We start from the raw sequence: 12,448 nt of genomic DNA, 5'->3' as shown, positions 1-12,448 counted from the left end.
TGAGTCTTATTTTTTTTGGAATCAAATTAGACCAGTCTACATTTTATTGTAACAGACAAATAGTTTTGACCCATCTAAAAAAGCTACATTTAAAAAGCTGGACATGAGAGTGTTGTGTTAATCTTGACTTGTTGATAGATTAAGCTATGGTGTGTTCATAAAAAGTAAACAATTTGGCTAATAGATTATCTCACGGTATTCTCAAATGTCCACACAATTGTAAATGGTAATTTTAAAGGTATATTGTATTACTGAATATTGACACGTCAAAGATACAAATGGAGAAATACTGGTGTGTTGCTAGTATAACAAGTCTTTTTTCATTTTAAAATACATAACCACCATACTGTATAAGCCATTTTATGTTGATTTCCTTGAAAAGGAAAAAGAAAGAAAGTTTCAGCTACTAGTCGAACCGTTAAGTTACATAAGCATGTACCTTAAAGGGATAGTTCACTCAAAAATGAAAATTCTGTCATTAATTGCATGTCGTTCCAAACCCGTAAGACCTTTATTCATGTTCGGAACACAAATTAAGATTTGTTTTGTTGTTTTCTGACCCTTCATAGACAGCAATGCAACTTCCATGTTCAAGGCCCAGAAAGGTAGTTAGGACATTGTTAAAATAGTCCATGTGGCATCAGTGGTTCAACCTTAATTTTATGAAGCTACGAGAATACTTTTTGTGTGCAAAGAAAACAAAAATAACTTTATTCAACAATTTCTTCTCTTCCGTGTCAGACTTCGACGTGTGCATTCCTTTGCTTGCAAACAAGGCAGAGTGTATCCGGGTTCTATATCAGAATGCCGGCTCCTGCATCAGCAGCACCACACATATGCGTCATGGTATTCTTGTGAATGCGCAGCGGAGACTAACACGGAAGAGAAGAATTGTTGAATAAAGTCTTTATTTTTGTTTACTTTGTCCACAAAACTTATTCTCGTAGCTTCATAAAATTACAGTTGAACCACTGATGTCACGTGAACTATATTATCTCTGTCCTTACTACCTTTCTGGGCCTTTATTAATGTGGTAGTTCCTTTGCTGTCTATGCAGGGTCAGAAAGCTTTTGGATTTCATCAAATAAATCTTAATTTGTGTTCTAAAGGTGAACGAAGGTCTTACGGGTTTGGAACGACATGAGGGCATGTAATTAATGACAGAATTTTAATTCTAAAGCATGCACCTCAATTCTAATGTCTGCATCATTAGGTACAAGATGCTGATACACATTCGTACTCACACCAATGAGAAACCTCACCGCTGTCCCACCTGCAACAAGAGCTTTTCCCGCCTGGAGAACCTCAAGATTCACAACCGCTCGCACACAGGTCTGTACCAAGTTAAATGTATGGATAGATTCGTGAAGATTGCATGACCTGGCTAACTTGGTGGTTCTGTTTCAGGAGAGAAGCCTTACATCTGTCCCTACGAGGGCTGCAACAAGCGCTACTCCAATTCCAGTGACCGGTTCAAACACACGCGCACGCACTATGTGGACAAGCCCTACTACTGCAAGATGGTGGGCTGCTTGAAACGCTACACGGACCCCAGCTCTCTGAGGAAGCATATTAAGGCTCACGGGCACTTTGTCGCCCAGGAGCAGGGAGGTCCGGGTGGGGTGGGCTCTCTGATGAAGCCGGGGCAGATTGCAGGGGCTGGGAAAGAATCTGAGCTGACTTACGTCAGTGGGGCCCACTTTATCATTCCTGGTGCTGCCGCTGCTCTTCTGGGTGGTCACGGTCTGCAGGGTCTTGGAGGCTCCCTCCCCTTGTCCCCCCTCAATCACCACCCCTTGGACTTGAGCACACTGGGCTGCCCAAGCTCCCCTCCAGCTGGGCTTGGGAAGGCATCCATCCTGTCCTTCAATGGTTCGCCGCTTGGCCTGGCCAAGTCACCCTTGCTATCTCATACCTTCTCATCTTCCACGTTGGGGTTGCCCATGGTGCCTATTTTGGGCTCGGAGCGCAGGGACCATGGCAAGGGCAAGGCCAGAGGTGACGAGGGTGAAGACGAGATCCACGGTGGCGTGCTCAACTTGTCTACGGGGGCATCCCACGACCCCCTGTCTTGGGTTGTCATCCCTTCTGGCCCAGTGGTGCTGAAGCCAGCTGTGGTCAACTGAGCGCCACATTCCAGAGGAATGGCAGGGGAAGGGTGGGGGTGGAACAGGGGTCAAAGGTCAGAGGCAAGCTTATGGGGGTTTTCTCAAAGCAAATGCAGTTTTGCTTGGAGGTGACACCATCTTTAACTTTTAATGCTTCTTCATTTTTCATTTGTACCTTATGGTCTGGCACAGCTACCTGTTTCTTTTGGTAATAGGGATGGTATCTTGAAGCATAATTATCCTAACAATCTAGAAAGTGGCCAAACACTCACCTCTACTGCATTCTTTTTCTTTCTGGCTTATCTTGTTACCAGGGTTATCCAGTCTTGCTCCTGGAGAGTTCAGTTCCAACCTGCTTCAACACACTTGCTTGAAAGTTTTGAGTGATCCTGAAAGAGCTTGATTAATTGTGTTAAATTAGGGTTGGGGCTAAAGTAGTGGTGGGCAAATCTGGCCCTCAAAGTCCACTGTACTGCAGTTTAGTTACAACCCTCGCTAAACACAAACTAAACTAATGAAATTCTATAAGATTACTAGATAAATTACAGCCAGGTGAGTTTGTTGGACGTAAACTCTGCAGGACATTGGACCTTGAGGGCCAGGGTTGCCCTCCAGAAGCAGGACTGGACCCTAAGTCTTATACACTTTGTTTTCTGTTTTATGAGAGCACTGATCTAAACGGCAGACTTCCGAATCTGTGCCCTTGCTTCAAGAGACAACTCTATTTATGCGTAAGAGAAACTTTTGGACGCCAGTGTACACAACACACTAAAGATACAAATGTATGCTATTATTCTTCAGGAAATGACCTTCAAGCCATTCCGTGCATTATGAAAAGACCTCTGAGCATAGCGAGCTAGAGATCTTTGAGGCTAAATCGCATGGGCTTGGTCAGGTTTGCAAAGGGGTGCTGAGGTCGTAGATCAGACGAGAGCAGCTCGTTCACTTGCCGTCAATCAACATCTGTTGTACCCTTTAGACCAGTAGTGTCCAGTTCTGGCCCTGATATGCCACTTTTCAGCAGAGCTCAGCTCCTACACACAAGTTTCTAGTGATCCTGAAGACCTTGAGTAGCTGGTACAGGTGTTTGCTTAGGGCTAGAGCTAAACTTTCCCGGATGGTGGCCCTTTAGGAGCAGGAATGGACGCCACTGCTTTAGACTGTCCCGAGCCCCACCTCGGTCAGAGTGTACCCTCTGCATCCCTTGCAAGTGAACTTCCTTAGCTCAATGCTATTGCAAGCTATATGAAAAACTGTGCATTTGCTGCTAGCTGTGTCACTGCAATGTAAGCATACATCTTTGAATAAAAATAGACAAAGTATGAACGACAATCTGTCCTCTGAGGAGGAGGAAATAGAAACCTTGACTAGCTCTATTTTGTTGAAAAAGAGATTTACAGACACAAGGCTCAGACTGACTGAGTTTTAAGTCATACAAGGGCACAAACTCACCAAGTGGTCATGCTTATGCCCCATAGGACAACAGTGCCATCTTATGGTCATCACTTGTACCGCACACTACTACCTGAACCAAGGGCCAGATTTAACAGTATTTTCCTGCTTTGCCGTATGTTAGCATGGCAGGATAAAACAAAGGACCTTTGGCTGATGCATAATAGTGGAATGTTTAAATTAACTGTTATCCACAACCCAGTGGACATGCTGACATTTGCAATACACCAGTTTAAGTGTACTTCAACAATTAAGGGCCTAGTTCGCTTAAAATAACTTTGGTTTCACAGTTTGCCCCATGTTAAATCACTGTACTAAAAATCTAATAGTAAACCCAGAGATTAAATTAGGGACTTAATAATGAAGTGTAGAAAGCACTATTCGGGTGGCCAAAAGATAGCATTTTGATTCAAGGCCCTTTCACGTGACCCACATCAACGTTCTCCAATGCATCAAACTCTAGAGCGAGGTGTCATGTTTCAGCATTATTCCTGATGCCACCTTACACAAATGGAGTTGAAGGCGAAGCTCCAAGTACTAAAAATGTCACATTTGACCCCATTTAGCTCTGATTTTTGATGTGTAATTATGTGCTTCATCATACAAACTGAGAATCAAAACTCAAACGACAGATTCTGTGCTAGATTTTAGGCACATCATGTTGTACAACACAACCTTTAAGGCAGATATTCATATTGTGCATTTTATGATGCTATCTCCAGCGTCAAACCCGTGCATAATTCTTGTGTTGAAAGGTGCATTTAAATCCTGAAGTGGGTCATGTGAGACTTTACAGAGTCTTTGGCATCCTCCACTGATAATCAACCTGTCACAATCAACACCTCATTCAGATTAAAATAATGCTCTTAATTAAGTCTTCTCTCCTGAACTCAGGCACGTAACAGCTTCTGTCTTCTCAGGAGAAGTACTTCTGCAACATAGATGACATATTTAGAGCATCTTTCAGTAATGTCCATTACTCACAGATTGCGAGAAAAAAAATGATAGAACAAACGAATGTAATGTTAAAACATTCCAACTGAAATAATCGCACTTCCTTAAATCATGTACCCTGCCCTCCCCTCCAAACCATTTTTTACACTCGAGAGTCTTATTCTATAATTATTTTTTGTTGTATTGCTTGTGGAAACTATACGATTAATGGTGTTTTGTTTTACTGACTTTTTTTTGTTTTGTTTTGTTTGTTTTGGACGTGACATTTCCTGATGTTGAAGTTGCTTCATTTCTGTTATCGCAATTCTGTGTTCAGCTTTCTTCAGCTGATGAAAAAAGAGAAATGACAGGAGAAGGTGACAGATAAGTTTGTCAGAAGGGTTTGCGTAAGAAGCCCTCACATTAAGCCCACAATCATATCATGATGTTTTAAGCTTACATACTCTATAATGTATATATAATGTGGTTAATGTCCTGTATAATGGACATTCAACCAATATACATTTCCACAAGTTGCCACTGTCCACATCCTGATCGTGCGCCAAGTTTCAAAAGTAGGCCACTGACCCTTACATGCCCCCAGATTATTTTTATTTATTTGGCTGAAGCCAAGAAAGGGTTAACCCTGTGCTTCTATAAAGACTTTTAGAAGAGATAACATGCAAATACATGCAGTAATCAAACACAATCCTCTCAGGTTTGGAGAGCTTTGACATCAGCTTGTATTTAGGAGGCTTTACCGGCAATGAAGTTTATTAACCCTTGCATCCTTTGAGCAAGTAGGAAATATCTTTGCCCACCTTCTCCTACTCCCTTTTCTCATGTTGTTGGCTGGAGAAAGCTGATACTGACACAGACCTGTCAAGGTCTACATCAATGTTCAATATCAGATAAGCTGTTTGAACCTTTAACCCTTTGAGCACTCTGAAAATGGCCAGTTTTACACAGGCGTCTCCAAAGGCCTTAACAAAACCATGGTGCATCCCCAATGACTCTGAATTTACTGCAACTGTATGTGAGAGACTTAAGCAATAAACTGAATGGCAAGAAAGATGTCATAGCTAGATATTTAAATTTAGATGTTCACTCCAGTGATGCAAGAAACTATATACGGTACAAAAATTAAGCACCATTTTAGAATATAAATAAAAAAGCTCACATTAAAAAGTAAAGATGTTTCTAAAATGAAATAATAATAGGACACATTCTTGAAGTGCCACAGAGATGCACAAAGGGTTAACAAAAAGACTATGGCCTGGAAAGGCCAGTATCCATTTTTATCCTTTTTTATTTTTTGCACATTTTTGAGATATTTTAATATCAGTATTTTCATTTTTTTCCAAGTGCCTTTTATTATAGTTGAAATGTAGATGTAATACAGTATATGAAAATAAAGATATATATAAATAAATATATATATTTTTTCCCAGCATCATGTTCTAAAACTGAACATGCAGAATTGTAGATATGTGTATGTATTTGGTTGGTAATAGGTGTGTGTTTGTTTTTTAGAGGATTTTTATTACGATATTGATAAGGATGTCAATGGAAATAAAAGAAACAAATGTTTAATAAATTTGCATTTGATATAATGCGCTTTGCTGTGTCTTTTTTTTTTTTTTTTTTGCTGAATGTTTGGGATATTCATGTACAGAGGGCTGAAATGTTTATAGTATTAACTCAGATCATGGTCTTAGCCTCGGATGAGATGTTGAACTATTTTTCTTGGCTCTTTCATCGGTTTGCTTTTGCTCGACGCGTCTGACTAACCCCTGTTTGAGTAACTGAAATACACATAACAGTAATTTTAATATAAATACAGAGTGTTTGTGAGGATCCCAAAACAAATTTCAGTATTCAGTGTTTATGACCTAATCCTCATTAACATCTGATATTTAATCCTGCAGAAAAAACACTGTATAATTTGAACAAATATGTTTAATATTCAGTCACTCTCTTTGTTAAAGAGTCAGTGTGATTAGCTCACAGAAGTCTGAAGCTCTCATTAATTCATGTTGCATTTATATTGTGTTTTTTTAATGTACAGCCTACATTCATAATACATATACTAGGATTGGGCAAAAATGGAAACAATCATAAAATACAATAACAAATGTAGCTATACATACTATAAATTACAGTAATAAACAACCAGCGAAAATCCATTGATCACTCAAACAGCAACAGGTTGTATATTGCTTCACTGACAGCATTTATGGTGTGAACCTGACAGTAGTAAATGAAGGTAAAAGAACGACCTTAAATCAAGACCAAATTTATCAACATTTTAAGAAAAAACTTCATCTGCTGCACACTGTTGATTACCCCAGACAAGCATCATCCAGACTGGACTGTTTACAGTTACACAGAAGTCTCTGGGGCATGATATTATACTGGGATAAACATATTTTATTATACTGGGAAAAACATAAATTGCCGTTTCTAAAGTACAGCCACAAGATTTCATGACAACATCATGACAGGTGTGATAGCATCACTTATTAACCTTGTCTGGACAATCTCTCATCTCCTTTCATAGCTTGGAAAAGATGGATATGCGATACAAGAACTTTTTACCAGAGAAAAATCCATCCAAGGTTTTTTCATCCAAGGGTTTGCCTAGACTTTAAACATTTCCCTAGTTTTAACAGTGTTAGATGACTTCTGTGGTAATCTACATTAAGCCTGAATTGAAGTTGATATCTTATATTAAATCCAGATCATTCCTTTCAACATGAAGAAACGGATGGATACACTAATTTTAAAAGTTTGAGGTCAGAAAAAAAAAAGATTATTTTTATTCAGCAAGGATGCATTAAAGTGATCAAAAATATGACAGTAAATATATTAATATGTTACAAATGTTATCTATTTCTTAAGCAACAAATAATCATAATAGAGCGATTTCTGAAGAATCATGTGACACTGAAGAAATGTAATGATGCTGAAAAGTAAACTTTGATCACAGAAATAAATTACATTTGACAATATATTCAACTAGAAAACAGGTATTTTGAATTGTACCAATATTTCACAATATTACGGTCTTTACAGTATTTTTAATCAAATAAATGCAACCTTGATGAGGATACCAGACTTCTTTCAAAGCTTTTGAAGAGTAATGTACATTTTCAAACATGTTAGAAAGTTCCATAAGCTCCTGGATGAACTCCAACAAGACATCGGGATAATTTACCTTCCAAGTAATGTCCAGAAAATACTGCACCACTCTGACAGACGAATAAAGAAATGATTGACATTTCGATGTACAAAAAGATGAAGTTTTATTGTGGGTCTGGGTCATAATTACAGTGGAGGCGTGTGAGGATGCAGCTCATGTCTGCTGCTGCTCTGGTGGTTTGGTTTGGTGCTGCTGTTGAATGGACAGTTCTTCATCCAGACGCTCTTTAGCCCGTACCACCTATACAAGAGTGACAAACATACATTATTACAGATCTAATAGCTAAAGATATAGGCTCAATGGGATGAAAAGCCTATTGAGTTTCTGTGACCACAAACCTGCTTTATCATCATTATTGTGACTTAAAAGATGTTAACAAAAAACATACCTCTGGAAACAACAGGAAGAAAAAAGACTAATGTCTCATTGCTTACCTTTGATTGCAGATAGAATGAACCGCCGACCGCTTTGTCATTGGCTTTAAATAAATGCTCATAATTCTGAGGAGAAAATAAAAGCAGATAAAATGAAAACACATTTTGTTAGAGGGTGGACACTGTGATGCTAAAGCAGCCTCTCACCTTCTGGATCTCCTCTGGTGTTAATGTGGAGATGTTCAGTATCTGTTGGGCTTCTTGTAAAGTCATCCCTGTGAAACTAGACGCAGCCGCAGACTGCCTGCCCGCTCCACCCCGAGCCTCAGCAGCCGCTTGACTGGCTGCGTTCACATTCACACAACAACTACAGTCATACTTCACATACAGAGTACTCCTCATAATGGAGATCATTAACACCAGTCACCGGAAGACATTGCAATGCTGTCATATTCTCCCAAGACTCCCAAAATAAGTTTGGTTTTTATTTTATGGAGATGTTAAATAAGAATAACTAAATAAATACACGTTTAAATGTATTTATTTAATGTATGCATCAAGCAGATATCAACAAGAACAAACACTATTAACCAAATTGATGAATAATAACTGCTACTAATATTAATATGCCATTAATTATTGATAAATGAACGTAATATAGCATTTCTTTGAATTGACCTGCAAATTCTTGACGTAGAGCTCTTGCAAAAGCTCGTCCGACCACCTGAGCCCCCATCACAATGATCTGAGCCAGATACTTGGCCTATGTGAACACAAGAAATATACAAAAAAACAGAAAACATTAAGAGAGTGGCATACTAGTTCATGAGAGAGGATGCAAAGTTTGAAAGGAAGGCGCGTGACTCAGACTGACACCGTCTTGTTTCGCATACAAATGTTACATAATAAATAATGTGTCATTAAAAGTGAAATGTATACATGTATTTGAGCTAACATATTTAATTAACTGCTTCACAAATACACAGCCTCTTTAAATCATCTTTACATCACTTCTGCGGTCGTAAAGATTAATATAATGTAATATGAGAACATACTGTAATAAGACAATGCTCCTACTATGAAAAGGAAATGCAAGGTCGTTGCATAAGATCATCTGAAATGGAATACTCCACTATTAGCATTTCTAGAGATGAAATACAAAGCTACCGACACAAAATCATACACTCATTATGATCTATAAATACATATATGAACATACCATGGCTGTTCCGTTGTGCTGATGTTAAACAGCTCAGTTTCGGGCAAATGTTTTCACGTGTAACTCCATCAAGGTTGACGAAAGCGGCGAAGAAACGAGACGAACACACACGCGACACACACTGACACCTGCTGGCTGGAGGACATTCACGAGCTGCTCGGCTCGGATCCAATCAGTGGAGGCGTGCGCTCGTGGCGTCATTACGCAGGACAGTCCGGGAGGCCGGTAAGAAGATACAGTCATTGTTACATTCATTTCAAGAAAATTTATGTGTTTACATTCCTTAAAAAAACTCGTTTTAGTTAAACGAGTTAATTTTAGGTTTTGTTAATTTTATAGGTCTTTTTTTAGCCTTTTTTTTTAGTAACTCTCTACATTTTGTTTCTTCTTATTGTGCTTGTAAATGTAGTAGTAATAATAATAATAAAAACACAAGTAATGGAATATATTTAAAATCACCAGATGGGAAACTTGTCTATAACCAGTTCTTGAATAAAATATAAATATATAGAGAGAAATACTACTACTACTACTACTACTACTACTAATGATATTATGTCGTGAATATATAATTATATTATTAATACATTAAATACTAATACTATTACTACTAATAATAATAACAATAAACAAAAGAAATGTATATTTATTATTACCAGATAAGAATTTAGTCTATAAGCAGTTCTTGAATGAATAAACAATATAGAGTAACAACTATGATAATAATATACTGTTTTAACAATACATTATCTAATATTATATAATGTATATTGTATTATATGCACTTATATATATATATATATATATATATATATATATCTAATATTATATAATGTTATATATATATATATATATATATATTAGGGCTGTCAAATGATTAATCACGATTAATCACATCCAAAATAAAAGTTTTGTTTACATAATATATGTGTGTATACTGTGTATATTTATTATGTATATATAAATACACACACATGCATGTATATATTTTTAGAAGAATATGTTATGTTTATATATTAAATATATTTATATATAATATAAAATATAAGAATATAAATATATAAATGTATATACATGTAAATATTTTCTAAATATATAATTTATGTGTGTTGTATTTATATATACATAATAAATATACCCTGTACACATACATATATTATGTAAACAAAACTTTTATTTTGGATGTGATTAATCGTGATTAATCATTTGACAGCCCTAATATATATATATATATATATATATATATATATATATATATATATATACTATATATATATATATATATATATATATATATATATAATTCAAATAATAACACTTACAATTGCAACAATTACAATATGCTTGTGATGATCATCAATAAATACACCACTCAATTCCATATTTCTTAGCTCTCAAGGTTTTATTTTGAGGCAACATTCCAACAATACTAATTCCATTCAAAAGAGGAGTGAAAAACATTATTGCCTATAAAGTATTAAAATGAACGTGATTACAAATGCTGTGAAAAAGCATCCCAAGAACATCAGATTGGTAACAAAATGAGCTCACATTTAAAAAACACTTTACTGACCCAGACCATTACCATATCTATTAACATCTACCATTTATGTGTGATTACACGATCACATGTCAAGCACAGGACATCACATGGTACAAGTGCCAAAACATGCACAATTCCTTACCTGGCATATGTAAACATGTTCTGTTAAAAAACAAAATTAGTTGTATTGCCTTGTGATAGACCTGATTATTGGAGAAACTACTCTTGTGAAGTAGATTTGTGTTAATACTGTTGATGAGGTTGAGCAGAAGGAAATATACAAAAAAGTCTAAAAAGGATTGTTTTCAACAGTCTCCAGATCATTCATTTAGAGGTACACAGACATTTTTGCTCAAGACTTATTAAAGGATAACTAACACTGCAAAGGACCCAAAGGAGGTGACATTTAATCCAACAAATTACCACGACATCAATGTAAAATGTACATTTAACCATTTCAACAGTCATATGATTTTATTAAATGCACATTTCACCAATGAAAATATCTAGAGAGGTTTTGTGTTACAGATTGAGGAAGGCATGTGCTATCATGCAGTCATTATACAGTCAATTACAGCAGTACAATACTGATGACCATCATTAAAACTGTCATACTGTAAATGTGCGTCATGCATCTGAGATGAACGTCTGAGCTATGCATAGGAATGTGTTAATCTGTGAAGAATCATTTTAACTGCTAATAACAGATGTTAATACTCCAGTTAGACCAATGCAGAGAGATGACGGGTGGATTATCTAGAAGACGGATGGAGGAGTGAGTGAGTGATTCAGCAGGTTGTACGGAGCTGAAGCCGACGGGATGAGGAGTGTTTCGGAGGTTCAGAGGTACATTGGCACCCTGGAATGGCAAGATTCAAATACAGCAGGCACGTCCCATGTCTGCTGCTGGCACCCTGACTGGACCGCGAGGCAAGGCTTGTGTGTTAGTCATCCTGAAACACACACAGACAGGATTTAGAGGGTTTACAGTGTGTCATGAATCATCTGGTGTGTGTGTTTGTGGGGTCAGTTCTTTACTCACCCACTCGTCTTCATCCACCCCCTCATATGACTCCTGTGGCAGAGGGTCTTCCCTGTTTCCCAGCTTCGCCACCATGGCACTGAGCAACTGCAAGAAACACACATACACACACAAATAAATGAGACAGACAGATGAACAGAATGAAGGAACAACAGATGGACAGATAGAGAGAACACAGACAGAATGAATAAACAAACAACAGATGGAACAAACAGACAAAAACAAATTATAGACAGAGAGACATAGATAGAACAAACAAAAAATAGACAGAATGATCCATGAATGGGAATGAGAACAAACAATCGACAGACAGACAGACACTGAGAGAGACAGACAGACAGACAGACAGAACAAACAAACAATAGACAGACAGAACAAAAATATTACAGACAGACAGATAAAATAAACAAATGGTAGACAGAGAGATAGACAGACAGACAGAACAAACAAATGATTGAAAGACAGACAGTACAAACAAATGTCAGACAGACAGAACAAACAAACAATAGACAGAGAAACACGGATAGAACAAATGATGGACAGACAGACAGAACAAACAAATGACAGAAAGACAG

At 37.2% G+C, this 12,448-nt stretch overlaps 3 protein-coding genes across 4 annotated transcripts in view; 1 reads left to right on the top strand and 2 right to left on the bottom strand.

Moving 5' to 3' along the window:
- Window positions 1-5,748, top strand: part of glis2b (GLIS family zinc finger 2b) — a 37,739-nt gene extending 31,991 nt beyond the window's left edge. The window contains exons 6-7 of the mRNA XM_042719587.1: window positions 1,214-1,332; window positions 1,408-5,748. Coding sequence (XP_042575521.1) covers window positions 1,214-1,332; window positions 1,408-2,126 — 838 coding nt within the window. The 3' untranslated portion in view covers window positions 2,127-5,748. The remainder of the gene's footprint in view (window positions 1-1,213; window positions 1,333-1,407) is intronic.
- A 766-nt stretch (window positions 5,749-6,514) lies between these two features.
- pam16 (presequence translocase associated motor 16) lies at window positions 6,515-9,443 on the bottom strand. 2 transcript variants are annotated; one of them, XM_019086502.2, is made up of 6 exons: window positions 9,289-9,443; window positions 8,748-8,832; window positions 8,277-8,413; window positions 8,130-8,195; window positions 7,825-7,935; window positions 6,515-7,744 (listed from the first exon to the last, which is right to left on the bottom strand). In XM_019086502.2, the coding sequence occupies exons 1-5, from the start codon at window positions 9,289-9,291 to the stop codon at window positions 7,849-7,851; spliced, it is 378 nt and encodes a 125-aa protein (XP_018942047.1). In that variant the 5' UTR covers window positions 9,292-9,443; the 3' UTR covers window positions 6,515-7,744; window positions 7,825-7,848. The 2 variants fall into 2 exon arrangements, with proteins under 2 accessions (XP_018942047.1, XP_018942046.1); XM_019086501.2 differs by lacking the exon at window positions 6,515-7,744 and having other exon boundaries at window positions 7,782-7,935.
- Window positions 9,444-10,667: 1,224 nt separating this feature from the next.
- The window catches only part of coro7 (coronin 7), a 134,140-nt gene continuing 132,359 nt past the window's right edge, over window positions 10,668-12,448 (bottom strand). Inside the window, exons 27-28 of the mRNA XM_042721360.1 lie at window positions 11,874-11,960; window positions 10,668-11,784 (exon numbers count right to left, since the gene is read on the bottom strand). Coding sequence (XP_042577294.1) covers window positions 11,776-11,784; window positions 11,874-11,960 — 96 coding nt within the window. The 3' untranslated portion in view covers window positions 10,668-11,775. The remainder of the gene's footprint in view (window positions 11,785-11,873; window positions 11,961-12,448) is intronic.

This window comes from Cyprinus carpio, chromosome B3 (genome assembly GCF_018340385.1).
Source record: "Cyprinus carpio isolate SPL01 chromosome B3, ASM1834038v1, whole genome shotgun sequence".
NCBI lineage: Eukaryota > Metazoa > Chordata > Actinopteri > Cypriniformes > Cyprinidae > Cyprinus > Cyprinus carpio.
Note: the sequence above shows the minus strand (reverse complement) of the source record. Positions and strands in the feature narration are given on the sequence as shown.